This window comes from Dipodomys ordii, unplaced genomic scaffold (assembly GCF_000151885.1).
Source record: "Dipodomys ordii isolate 6190 unplaced genomic scaffold, Dord_2.0 Scaffold49, whole genome shotgun sequence".
NCBI lineage: Eukaryota > Metazoa > Chordata > Mammalia > Rodentia > Heteromyidae > Dipodomys > Dipodomys ordii.
In genome coordinates this window covers 7,142,255-7,156,583 of record NW_012267265.1, presented here as the reverse complement: position 1 = coordinate 7,156,583, position 14,329 = coordinate 7,142,255, and the positions used below count along the sequence as shown (strand labels likewise).

General features: G+C 40.8%; 1 protein-coding gene across 1 annotated transcript in view; it reads right to left on the bottom strand.

Moving 5' to 3' along the window:
* Positions 1-14,329, bottom strand: part of Fras1 (Fraser extracellular matrix complex subunit 1) — a 452,968-nt gene that overhangs the window by 230,344 nt on the left and 208,295 nt on the right. Inside the window, exon 16 of the mRNA XM_013020100.1 lies at positions 2,324-2,467. Within this exon, the coding sequence (XP_012875554.1) occupies positions 2,324-2,467 (144 nt within the window). The remainder of the gene's footprint in view (positions 1-2,323; positions 2,468-14,329) is intronic.

Sequence of the window (14,329 nt, the reverse complement as noted above, 5' to 3'; positions counted from 1 at the left end):
TTCCCTTGAATAGCACTAATCTGAATTAGATTATCAGCAGCTGACATCGTAAGTAACATTCTGATACCAATCACTGTTGTTGTAGAAAACATTTATAGGAATATTTCTAAAGTCATTTGATTAGAGAAATTGGACGGTATTATGAAAGGTGTAAGCTCCCATTTTCTTTTCTAGAAGGTTCTATGGTCAATGCCACTGAGAGCAAAGCACATGACAAGAGTGTAATAACCACCTGTTGATGTATGCTGACTTTAGCTCTATGACGCTTCCTCCTGTCTCGAAGTTTTCCTTCTGATATTTTAATATGCAGACAGATCATATTTCAGATGTACTCTCTCTTCCTCTGAGCCATTTGCTCATTGAGTCTTTTTTTTTTTCAATTTTTCACTCTGCAAGGAGTTCTGGCTTGCTTCATTTAACCGCAGAGCCTCACCATCAACAATTCCCACCCATCATTACCTCTCTCCTTTTAAGTACACCACTTTGCCAAAAGAAGTTTCCTCTTAATCCAGATAAGGGCAAGTAAGCAACAGGTCAGAGTCACCATTCCTCTGTCAGTGGCAATAACTAGCCTCCTTGGGGACATAAAGTAGAAAGACTTTTAGGCCTCTGGCCTAGTACAGACTTGACATCCATTGACCTATGGAGACTGCATCTGGCGTAATTGTGCAGGAAAGCAATACCAACAGAAAGGATGGACATTCTCAGGCTAATGGCAGCCTGACCTTTCCTTATTCTCTCCCAAATCTACACAAGCCATGTATGACTCATTCATACTAGGTGAAATATTTTACATCAGTAGAACTGACAAATCTCTGCATCACTTTAAGCAGTTGTCACAGGCTAGCTCTTTTCCCTGAGTTAAGTGGATTCATCAAATCCCACCAATCATCTCCTTTAAGCTACTGGCTATATCGGTGAAAATGAGAACCATAACTCAAGAAACTTTTCAAGGCTGCACATTCTTATTGATTTTCTGGAATTAGTGATGAAGGAAAGTCATCATGGCCTTTAAGATAGGTATAACCATTACAGACTTTGATTTATGGTCAAGAGGACACTACCTGGTTGCCTAGAAATGTCTACAGGGGTAGTCAATTCAGCTAAAGACCAAAAGGAAGACAAGGAAGAAAAGAAAGAGAAAAGGAGAGTAAGAAGGAAAAGAGAGGAAAAAAAGGCAAAGGTACATAAGGCAGAATCACATCTTCTGATGTGGTAGAATGACTCAGGGAGAGTTACATTTAATACCAGAAGATCTAAGCTTAATCCCTCTCTGGTCTTTATTAGCTCTGTGACCTGAGACAAATTTTTTACCCTCTCACTTCCCACATCTGGAAAGTAACTATATCTTATGGAGTTGTTGTGAAGATTAAACACCAACCATGTTTTAAGTGCTTTGCGTATATCAATCCTCTTAATAGCCTGCAGACTTGGGTGTGTATTAGTTTCCTAGTGGTGCTGTAACAAAGTGCCATGAACCCTGTAGCTTAAAATGACATCAATTAATTCTCTTACAGATCTAGAGATAGGAAGGCTAAAATCAAGTGTCACTGAGCTGCATCCTCTCTGGAAGCTCTAGGATTATATTCCCACCTCAGGAAAATGAACTAATTCATTCCTGTAAAGTACTATTGGCCATCTAAAATAATATACTTGCAGGTTATGGGGATAAAAACAAGGCATCCTTGTGGTCATTATTCTGTGTGATATGGGATGAACATCTTTGGGGTCATTATTTTATGTGCCATGGAGTTGTTATAATTCCCATGTTATAAGTGGGACATTGACATACGGAGGGATTATGTAACTTGCTTGAAGCCATGTTTCCCCCATAGTGGTTACCATGCCTGCCACAAGGAAGAACTATGTTGCATTAACTTTTATTGTTATGGCATGGATGTGAAAGCTAGAATGGAGAGTACTTGCTTCAGCTTGGGGTCATTGGTACCAGAACCAAAGGTCGGTGTGCCCTGCCCTGCTTTACGAGTCTCTGTCCTGCATATCTTAGGAACACAGTCTGGTGTGGATGGGATTTGGGATTTGAGGAAATCCAGGCCTGAGTGAGCGCTCTTCACTCTCCACACAGCTGGTTTTGAACACACAGGGCCTTGTCTTCATCTGTTGGATACGGCTAGAATGAATACACCTTGGCCAAAAGTGTTCCTAATGTAAGTTCAGTGACTAAAGTGAATGTCAGCAGCCAACACATAGTCACGTCCTAAAGAAAACCTGGTTATTGTTATGAGTGAATAAAAAGAATGATGACATTGAATGAAATTGAAAAATATGAAAAGATGCTTTGGCATCCCAACCATGCACTTACCAACACAAGTTCCCTGCCGGTTGTAGAAGCCGTCACCACAGGTGCTCTCACAGCTGCCTTCTCTCAGAACCTGCAGAGGATCTCTGCAGGCCAGGCAGTGCTTCTCCGTGGGACCCCAGCAGCTTGCACAGGACTCATGACAGACTGCAAGCAAATGGCACCATCAGAGCCCAACCTACAGTAGTCAGGACTGCCCATCATTTGCTTTTCAAACGTTTTTGATAAGGAGAGTGTTGGCTAGATCCTTGTTTCCTGCATAGGTAAGCAACCCCTACTGAGAAACAAAACCTGATGGTCTGATAGTACATCAGTACACTTTTGTTAAGAGATGCCGAATAAGGAATACATGGTTTTGAAGGAATGGGGGTCATAGGAAAGGAAATCACACATTTCTAGGCAAAGACGGAATGTCTACGAAATCAGATAGCCCCCATCTGATAGATGAGGTCCATCCTCACTTTTTGTAATATCACACGGTGTGATATTACAAAACCACCATTACAACACCACCATGAGCTGAAGACTAATGCATTTTACTATAGTCTTTGTTTATATTGTTCAAGACTTGGCACTACTCTTTCATGTTCTTCCATTATCCACAACCCTCCTCCTTCTGTTTTCCCCACAGAACTCTTGTCCCACTCTGCTCTCCTACAGCATGTGTTCTACATGTATATTCCAAGGACTCAAAAGGCCTGCTTTTCTCTCAAACTTCCACTTTCTAACTAGAGGTTGCTCCTAGACCAGAGGTGTTCTCTTAAGACTCAAAAAGTGTCTTCTCTCGTCCAGCAATTGGATTTTTTAAATTATTATTCCTACTCAAGTCTTCACCTTAGCACTTCTGCAAAGAGAGGGCTATCCTAAAAGAGTTAAACACTTTCAGATTTGGCTAGCTGTGTGTCTAGCTAACTCAGCTTGTGTTTAATACATTCTAAATTGTAAAGTTTGCTTCACAATGGAGCACAACCTATTTCACAGAAGCATTGATTCTGATCAAAATTGGTAAGGAAAAGAATGCACTTCCTCCTTGCAAGTGATTTGGTAATCATACCTTAGCAATTTAATTAAGTATTTCTTTGGAAACAGAAAGAAGGAAAGAAAAAACACCTACATTGCAAACCTTGAGATACAATCCCTTTCTCTCAGTACTAAATTGCACAAAAATGTCTTAATTTCAGACAATGCTTCTCCCCAGCAAATCTAAAGGTAATTATGCATTGTGTTAAGTGCCAAGAAGACTGTGATAACGTTAAAAGCAGTGCAGTTGGTAGAGCCCACTTTAGATAGAGCTAAAACACGAAAAGCAGCCAGCCATGGGGAGCATCAGAGACCAGCACAGGGAACATTCTTGAAAGGGGAGGGAGTGCTGGTGTTCAGCAAACAGTAGGCTGCCCTTGTGGCTGAAGCTGTTGGGGTCCTGGGGAACACAGTGACACTATTCATGGTTAAAAGCATGGGCAACAACCTGATCCAATTTGACCTTGGAGATTACAGAATGGAATTAAGATTTTTATCCTACTTTCAGTGTGAAGTAATGGGTTTAAACAAGATTGACACATGACTTCAAAACTCTCTCTTGCTGCCATCGAAAGGGGTTTAAAGATACACATGTCAGACCATTGCAAAGTCTACTGAATGGTCTAGGTGAGCAATTTTGACGGCCTGAACTAGGGGATGAAAAGAAGAACAAGAGGAAGGTTTTCTTATTAATATTTCATATTCATTAGTAGAGATTATTTGTTAACTCTACACAAACACATTATCCTGTATTTTACAAATATCTCTTAAGTAATTTCATTTATACTTAGTCCCTTTTATATTTTATAATAGTTCATCTTTAGAATGAGCTTCTAGCATTACATTGTAACTAAAGATGTGGAGGCAAGGGTGATATCAGCAACACATTCTATTCTTAACACATGTGAAATTTCACTCATTAATTCAACTACCCTCGATTCCTCCCTATAGCTGTCACTTGAAATGTCTGTCCCTGATATTCAACTATGAGTTGATCAAAAGTCCCTACTTCATTAACCAGGCCCAGTCACACTTCTAAGAGGATAATTCAGGTGGATCTATAAACCTTCAACAGAAGCAGCTACTATAAGCCAGTGCATATAGCCTGTAGGGCTTTCCTACCTAAGCATAGGTAAGTTAAGTCATGTTACCTGAGGTCTGATACAGGATCACATGGCACCTCATCCCATCACCTGATCACACTAGAATACTGTATAAATCATACTAGGGAGTAAGTGCCTAAGAAAATGATGAATGCAATATCAGGCTAAAAAGACCCCAGAGACTAGATCCCCCAAGGTCAAGTAGCCAAGTGGACCTCAATCCACGGAAAGATTTTAAGTAGGACACTGGAATAAATCACTTTCACATTTTTAGACAGTTCATTCTGGCAGTGGGGAGAAAACAGAGTGATTAACTCAAAATGTCTTTAGAGGATGAAGTCATCTGTCCAAGGGATGCAGTGAAAAACAAGAAAGGCTGGTACTCTTCAGTGACTGGCTAGAAAGCTATGCAGACACTGGGTCATCCCATGTTGTAGCATGCTAACAATCTGACACAGAAAACTTCTAACTTATCTGAATCTGTGCCATGCTACTTGTTAAATGGGGTTAATATCAAACTTGGCATTGGGAATCATATCAAGGATCAAAAGATGAGTAGGACAGTCTCCAGCTCCAAATGTAAGGATGGCATTCAGAACCATCACAAATTGCTCTCTCTGTAACTTTCTAGCTCTGTCTCCCATCTCCTGCTACAAAACCTGTGTATATGAATTCTATGGAACTGAGTTCCCTATGCATGCCAGGTGCTGGTCATTGGCTCTGATTGCCCCACACAGGATTTGAACCTGGTAACAAAATACTTCTGCTTCTGTCCTTCACCTTCACAATCCTGCCTGCACTTCAGTGGCCTCTAAGTTTTCCCTACCTCTATGACAGTTTGCTGAGCTGTATAAGCATAACCAGTTACTCCTTTCTCCATGATCTCACAGCATTTTGTGCATGCCTCTCATACGGTGTTTATTCCATTTTAGTAACTACTGCATTATAGGTCCATCCCTTCATTCCTTCTCCAATGGGGACAATGCTTTACTTGTCTTTAGTCCCAACTATCCACATTGATATTAGTGAGTAATCAGTGCTCAAAAAATGAACAGCATTTTGTTTTTTACCCTTCCCCTCCAGGTTGACCCATTGTCAAAACACTATGTTGAAAATGAACTTTACAACTTTGTGGGGGTAGGGGACGGTAGTTGTGGAGGTGGGAGGGAAGGATGGTAGGGGAAAACAAAGGAGGAGGCAACAATGCTCAACAGGAAATGTACTCATTACCTTGCTCCTGTAACCACTCTGTACAGCATTTTTGCAATAAAAAAAGTACAAAAAATGAACAGCAAATTTTATTGGCTATGGGAAATTCACCCTATCATTTCCCTTCTACGTGGAAACTAACCATTAGGTCACAGAATGTGTGCCTATAAAAGTTACTTTAAGCTAGGTACCAGTGGTTCACACCTGTAATCCTATTTACTTTGGAGGTAAGATCAGGAAGATAAAAGTTTGAAGCCAGCCCAGGGAGAAAAGTCTGTAAGACTTCACCTCAATGAAAGAAGATAGGCATGACAGCATGTACCAGTGAGCTCAGCTATTGTACAAAGTAAAAAAATAGGAGGATCATGGTCCAGGTACAGGCCAAGGCAGAATGTTAAGAGCTTATTTCAAAAGTAACAAGTGCAAAAAAGACTTGGTGATGTGACAGAATGCTTGTTTTGCAAGTGTGAGACCTTGAATTCAAACCCCAGGATGCCAAAGAAACGAAGGGGAAAAAAAGAACTTACTTTAAAAATGCTTTAGTCCAGACTGCATGAGATTATATTTACACACTCAGCTGGTGCTCCACTTGCCCTTCTCTTTGTTACATACTGGACAAAAGGCAATGTTTCATAGCCAGACACCAGGGCAAAAGGAATTTGGTTTCAACAGATTATTCTGAGCTGTCATTCCTGAGCATGGCATACTCCCACCGTGTTCAGCAACAGATTTCTAATTTCTACACAGAACATATGCTACTGCAGATTATCTCTTCTTGAAGGCTTATTTTACACGTGGCTTTTATTCCATTTGGGTTTTATGAGGAATAAAAAGGTCACTCTCTGACAATTCACCATAATGTCTCTTAGTGATACATTTCGAATCACTCAGCATTTGAACTGTGTATTGTAAAAACTGTGGCAATAAATTTGTAAAAGGTTGAACGCGGGAAAGCTGTCTTCTTATCTTCTTGTGGTAGACAATTTATTTGGTAAGGCTTTGGACTCTTCTTGAGCACAAGGCATGTGTTGACTTGTCAGGCAATTCATTTCAAAAATGAAAAAGAACAGATTACTTTTCTCTTGTCAGCTCTATATCAAAACCTGACTCTACAAATAAGAAACTTTGTCTGTACTTGTTAATTTAGAAAGAGAAGGGTGTTTAATTTGTTTTGTTTTATTTTTAACCTATACTTCTAAAACAAAATACAATCCTTCTTTATAGAACTATTAAAATCACATCCTAAAGGCAACTCCTTACTTTCCAGGAAACCTTTCCAGACTCCAATAAGGGGTCAGATGCTCATGTTCTCAGGTCTTAGATTAAACTATCCACTGAGGAGAGCAAAGGGGCTCCGATGGCCTTTTCCATGGCCTCCTGAAGTAAGTGTCAGGGAATTTGGACATGTCATCAATAGGTAAGCTCAGATGCATCAGTGAAAGCTCCAGTCAGACACAAACTGCCACCAGGCTTAAACTAGCAACTACACAACACCAGCCCAAACAGAAGGCAAAAAAAACCCAGTGTATTACACATCCAGCAAGCACCTTCATTCTGTTACCATCCATTGGTGTGAATGTCAGCTTTTAGTCTCCTCTCTCTCTCTTTCTCTCTCTTTCTCTCTCTCTCTCCCTCTCTCTCTGTCTCTCTCTGCCTCTCTCTCTGTCTCTCTGTCTCTCTCTGTCTCTCTCTCTCTCACACACACACACCCCTCAGAAGTTCTCACTAAGGTTTAAAGCATCATCAGGAGATAGTGGGTACATATCCAATAAGAAGCTGTTGTTGAGTAAAAATGTTTTCTATCTTAAACTCAAATTCATGGCTCTTGGGTTTTCTAACTTGTAAGGTGGGAATAATATTTGTTGTTCCTAATTCACAAGGCAAGGATGAGCTGATACATTTGGAAAAAGAGAAAATTTTGTATGTGATCATATCAGTGGTCAATAGTGAACCCTGGAAAATCTTGTCTCCACCAGTGTCAAAAGCAGAGTCTGTCTGAATGTAGTAATGAAGCACAACATGAGACAGAAGACTGGAAAGACTCGGGAAGGTGGCTCACTTTGTTCACATTGCTGCGGGGGCACCAATGGAGTCCTCAGAGATTATGCCAACAGTTAACAAAGAAATCCAGCCTTTCGCAGAGGCTTCTAACTTATTTTCTTGAAATACCTACCAACCAAGCAGAACCCTTTGGAAAGCCATTGCAGATAGTTTGGTGATGTTCTGATGCCTGGAAGACCATTCCACAGCCCCCAAAAGGCCAAGGATGACTCTAAGAAGTTCAAGTGCCACCCTTGATTATTTTACTACACAGCCTTCTATTTCCTAGAAGGCTAGCTTCTGCCTTCTATCCACCTCTCTGTACCAACAGAAGGCTTTACAACCTGAAGTGGGAGTTTCTGTCCTCTATGTACTCTGAAAACCTGTAAGTATATGGCATATAGAAAAGGTACAAACACATGGAAAAAGTCTTTAGTCTCCCAAACAGCTGTTTTTATAAACACAAACAGGTGAACAATACTACAAATAATAGATTAGATGTACATACAGCAACATGTATGTACATGAGACACTGCTTACTGAGAAAATAAACAAAAGGAAATATCCACCTAGCAGTTTTCTGGATATTTACACGTAAACAAAAGAGTAAAAGCACACACATACAAAATTACACAGTAAATTGTATTAGTTTCTTAAGTGGGCAGCTAAGGAACTAGATAAGTGGAAACAGGGCATGAGACCCAGAGCAATAGGCAGATAGACTGACAGTTAAGCCACACAACACCCTGATCCAGCCCAGGCCAGTGATGAAAATTAGCCCTCAACTGACAAGAACGATCCTAAGAAAAATAAGAAAAAGAAAAGGAGTTAAACAAAGTTCCATTTGCACAAGTCACATTCCAAAACTTCAGAACTGTCCTAACTCCTATTGACAAAGCTGCTGGCAAGTGGGCATTCCCAGGACTGCTGAGAAGAGTTACATTAATACAGGTTTTCAGATTTGTATTTGGTGCCTGTAGGAGGCTTGAACTCAGGGCTAGGCAGTCTCCCTGGGCTTCTTTTGCTCAAGGCTAGCACTCTACCACTTGAGCCACGAGTAATTTATTAGAGATAAGAGTCTCACAGACTTTCCTGGTGGGGCTGGCTTTGAACGTTGATTCTGAGATCTCAGACTCCTAAGTTGCTAGGATTACAGTCATAAGACATTAGTGCCTGGCTTACCCAATAGCTTTTAAACAAGATGTGGTAGAAGGATAAGTAGTAAGATGGAAAGCAGGCAATGACAGTCTATACAGTGTGATTTTTACTTTGGAAAATAAATATATGCATGTGTATAGACACACAGTCATGTTTATAAATTATGAAGTCAGACACTAAAATACCAACAGAAGTGATTGGAGAGAGTTTTAGTTAGAGATTTTTAGCTAACATCATATTTCACCTCACATTTTACTGCCTTCATCAAATTATTTCTTGGAATAAATATGAATTCATTTGATCAGAGAAGGGGGGAGGATTTACCAAATGGGAAGAGGCAGTTCTCTTCCCTAAGGCCCCTGCTAGGTAAATAGCTAGTTCATCTATTAACCACACCATGGCTACAGCTGAATGATTTACTGACATTGCAAAATTTGAAATTTTGGCAGTATCTTTGAGTAGACACAGAGCTTGAGGCAAAGGAAGGATTTCCCCCGCATTGATGGAGGCTTTGGCAGGTCCCACAGAGAGATTTCACTAGCAGGCTGGCTTTTCATTGGTTCATCAATCAGACAATAAAGGCAGACATTCAGCTCACCAGGAACATTCTTCAAGTTATCCCTTCTCTCTCTCTCCCTCCACTGACATTCCTAGGTCTACAACCCTGCCCACTCCAGTGGTTGGCAAATACAGCCAAGCTTCTCACCTTCCTTCCATTCACACGAGACCACTGGTGACCCACACTTCTGGGCCTCTCTGGGCTCTTCCCAGCCTCTGTTTACTAAAGACTGGACTTCTTCAGCATTTTCTGTCTTTGAGAAGTGAAAGCCTAAGGAAGGACCCCCCAACCAAAGAGAAGCCTTTGATGAGGACCCTTCTCAGACTTGCTGGCTGTACCTGCCCAGCTGCTCAGATCTCAGATATGTTAACAGGAAGGTGCCATTAGCTCTGTGGGCAGCCTGGGGAGGGAGGATGGGGGGAGTAGAGGCTGAGCTGGAGAAAGGAATTGGGGGGGGTGAGAAAAAGAATGATTCCATACAGTCAAGCTGAAATAACAGAACCCTAGAAACTAGGCAGAAAGCCAGACGACTTGTCACTAGTTTATAATCCATAGCTGAAATATTTGGGGTTCAGATTTGTCAGAAAGAATAGGATCTGTCTGGAAGATAAACTCCCTTGAATTTGTGGCAGGCTTTCTCTACTCGTATGTGATACTTTCGTTCTACCATTTGTCTCTTGGCATATACAACACATGTCTATAAGTAGCCTGGAGAAAAGCCAGACACAGCCAAGTCTCCTGCAAAAGCACAGGTCCGAGGCAAAATATGGCCAGGTGCCTTCTCTTCTTGTCATTTATCTTGCACAGGAATATGCAAAAACAAAGGGGACTGGAAATGCCATTGCTACCTTGCTGGATCTAGTTAATACACAAACCTTCCGTGCTAAATAAAGGAATCTTCCCTCTGACATGGCTTAAAACAGTCTTGAGATGTTACCCAAGTTGCAAAGATAGTTGAAGAGTCATCAATCTAACACTGATAAAGTACTCAACTAACTTAAAGATGAAAGACATCAAGAGAAGTCAAAAGGAGTGGGAAATAGAGATATTCTCTAACTTTCCTGAGGCTAGACCTAGCCAGGACTTGCTGACGTGGGTAAATAACAGAAACGAAATGGAAGACAGGTCACCTGTAAGCCAAAGTCTGGGCATGCCTGTACATTCCTGTCCTCCTCTCCACGCAATGGCACATCCCATTTCTTTAAATGAAAAAGTATCCAAAAATGTCTTGTTTGTGCCTGTATGTATGAAATGCACAAGGATAAGACCCAGGTCTGCCTCAGCCACCAGTCCTAGCCCTCCTGACTTTATTCCCATACAATAACCATCTTGTTAACTCACTGAGGAACTGAGTTACTTAACCAACAGAAGTTGTGTAGCTGGGTTAGTCTGTATCCCTGCTTGTATCCTGGGTACCCAGAAACAAGAGGGTTACACGAAAGATGCTCAACAGATATTTGTTTCAGAAACACAAGGTAGGGAACAGGAATATCCTTTGGATCAATAAATCCCCTTTGACAGAGCAATCAGTAATTAAGCAAGAGATTAAAATGGTTGCAGAATGTCAAAGAAAGTCTGGACAATGAATGATAGTTACACAGCAGAACAAAACGAGTGAGTGGAACATGAGTTATAGAAATATGTCAGGCCTCCGCACACAACATGTGCTCTGGCATTGATATTGGGCCAAACTCTGATTTGGGCACATATTGCAAGAACCATGGGAACTATCAGCTTGTAATGGCTGACCAAGAGCCATCATCAAGAGTTCCTGATTGTTTTTTGTGGGGGAGGGGGTTGGTGGGGGGGAGTTGGTAGTACTGGAAATTGAACTCAGGGCCTCCCTTTTCCTAGTCAGACACAATAGAGAGAGCCATGTTCCTAAGTTCTGTTTGCTTGCTATTTTTTTCAGATAAAGTCTCCTGCTTTCTGTGAGGGGATAGCCTCTTCCAACTTCAGCACTCTTCCAACCTCTCCTGTACAGCTACAAGTACAGAAGTACACTGCCATGCTTGGCCCTAAGAGGTTTATTTGACTTGATGGATGAACATTTGAGGACAGAAGTTCAGAAAGTGCCTTTGCCAACCGGTCTTCCAAGGGAACAGCCAAGCTAGGTGGAGATGAGTGATAAAAATTGTATGCCAAGATCCATGAACTCTTCAGTGATCATAATCAAAAAGAAGCCCAAATTTCACTTCTTCCAATGACTGGCTCTGTAGCCAAAATAGTTTAAGCAAATAATCAACTTTAGAAGTTCCTCTGCTCACACTTCAGCTTCTAAATCTCAACTAAGTTAATCTCTAACATATAATCTCCAACATATAAAGTTCACAGGTTTTATTGTCAGAAATGTTTCCTCTAAATATAGGCTAATACTGGCTAAAATCCAAATAATTGCAGATTCTCATGTAATCTGAATATTGTAAAGAAAAAAGATTTTAGCTTGTTGCAAGGAAGATGGTAAACTCTTCTATATCATATATTTGCTTCTTTATAACATATAAAAGTATATTTCACTTTAAATAGACACTAGGGAACAAAACTGATAACACAAGCCATTTGGTTTTCATTTCCACAAGCTGAAAAATAAAGGAATGATTTCAATAATACCCCCTGCTGCCCTTTAGTGTCCACACATTATGTGCTAAGATAATATCTTCAGTTTTCAAAAATCTCTAAGCCAGATGCTGGTGGCTTACATCTATGATCCTAGCTACTCAGGAGGCTGAAATCTGAGGATTATGGTTCAAAGCCAGCCCAGGCAGAAAAGTCCCCACGAGACTTTTATCTCTAATTAACCACTCAAAAACCACTCGAATACCAGAAGTGGAGCTGTAGTTCAAAGTGGTAGAGCACTAGCCTTGAGCAGAAGAGCTCAGCAACAGAACCCAGGCTCTGGGTTCAAGCTCCATAATAAGCAGAAAACAAAAACAAAAACAAAACTCTAATCTTCAGACTAATATGTGAAGTAGACATTACCCCCATTTAGTAGTTGAACTTCTTGTCTAGAGTCATACATACTACAGCAAGAATATTCAATTCAATACTCTATTTTATAATACTGGAAATTTCCTAACTGTTTGATTCTCTCTCTTTTTTGTTTGTACTGAGGATTAAACTCAGGGCCTCCCTCTTTCTTGGTAAGCACTTGATTTATACTCCTATTCCTTTTTGCTCTAGTTTGTTTTACATGCCCTTAGTTTGTTCCGTGTTTGCCAGAGATGGCCTCAGACTGAGATCTTCCTATTTCCACCTCTCAAGTAGGTGTCTAGGATTATAGGCATGTACCATGATACCTAAACCAACTGCTCAATTCTTTATTGAAAATATAACACTCAAATATAAAATAAACTTCACAGGCATTTACTGGGGGTTTTGTTGTTGTTATTGTTTATATCTCCTTAAAGTACACCTAACCTTTGACTGCCAGCACACAATGGATAAAAACTGAATCTCATTTACCATCATATCCCCAAGACCTAGAACAGTGGTAGAAAAAGCATGATTGGGGATATGGGAGACAGAGAGCAGGGAAAAAAGTAAAAATTATGGGCTGGGAAGGTGGCTCAGTGGTAGGGGGCTTGCCTTACATGCATGAGGCACTGGGTTCGATTCCTCAGCACCACATAAGCAGAAAAAGCCGGAAATGGTGCTATGGTTCAAGTGGTAGAGTGCTAGCCTTGAGCTGAAGAGCTGAGGGACAGTGCCCAGGCCCAAATTCAGGCCCCACAATTGACAAAAACAAAACAATACAAAACAAAAAAAGTGTGAAAATATGAGATCCTGAGCACATAGTGAAAGCCTCCCATGAACCATCTTCTGGTTAAGGTAAGTGAATTCACTTACTTAGTACTCATGATAACCTTTATGGCAGATATTATTGTCTCAGTGTTACCAAGAGGCAAATGAAAGATGTAGTTAAAGCACATGAAGGTGACAGAGTCAAGATTAGAATCAAGGTAGTTTGATTCTAGGTTCTAACCACTGTGCTACATTCCTTCAAACCGTGGACCTGCAGAATGAAGGCAGGGTTTGCCATGGGGTACACATGGCTCCATCCTCTGGACTTCATAAATAATTTAAGAAGGCAGACCAAGATTGATTCACATATTTTTAAAATATAGGCTATGTTCTACCTCTATATTCCAACTCCATAGTCACTTAAGCTACTCATTTAATATTCTTGTATGATGCATGCTGTTGGTTGTTTTAGTTTTTCTTCTTATGGGCTCTTACATCTATCACCAATCAGCACTGTTTAATCACCCCACAAGAATGGAACAGAGATTGATCAAAAAGAGGGACAAAATAGTGGGGAGGAATTTTTTCAGGACTTAGAATTTTTAATCTGAATCAGATTCAGATTTAATACTAGAGTTTCTAAGATAAGGCAGTAGAAACACCATCCTGGCAGAAAGAACAGAAGAAAACCTCAGGACAATGAGTACCCAAGAGCCATGCAGGAAGGTGCCAGGGGGTGAGTGTGCAGTGGACAGGGGAGAATCAAGGAGCATCCATCCATGCATGGACAAAGCTTAATTACCAGGCTGCAGGTAATTAAGAGGTGGGGTTTTCATTCCTATATAAATGAGTCAGAACAGGACAGAGAGAAAAAAAAAAGGCCATATAGGCACCAAAGTAGAAGTGCAGTCTCAGCACCTGTAGCATACGGAGTCATACGAGTCAGACATGGGGGCAAGAAGGCATGTTGAACCTCATGTAGTTGATGGCAAAGGAAGCCTCTTAATCAAGGATCCCAAGAGCCAGGACTGAAACACAAAGCTTGGCACTGACAGGGTGATCATTCTGTGGCCCTATCTTCTGTGGACAAGAGTCAATTAGCATATTGCCTCTCTCCTATTCATGTTGTTACCAAAAATACTAGGAAATGATCAGATCATCACGCTCCAAAACTGGGAA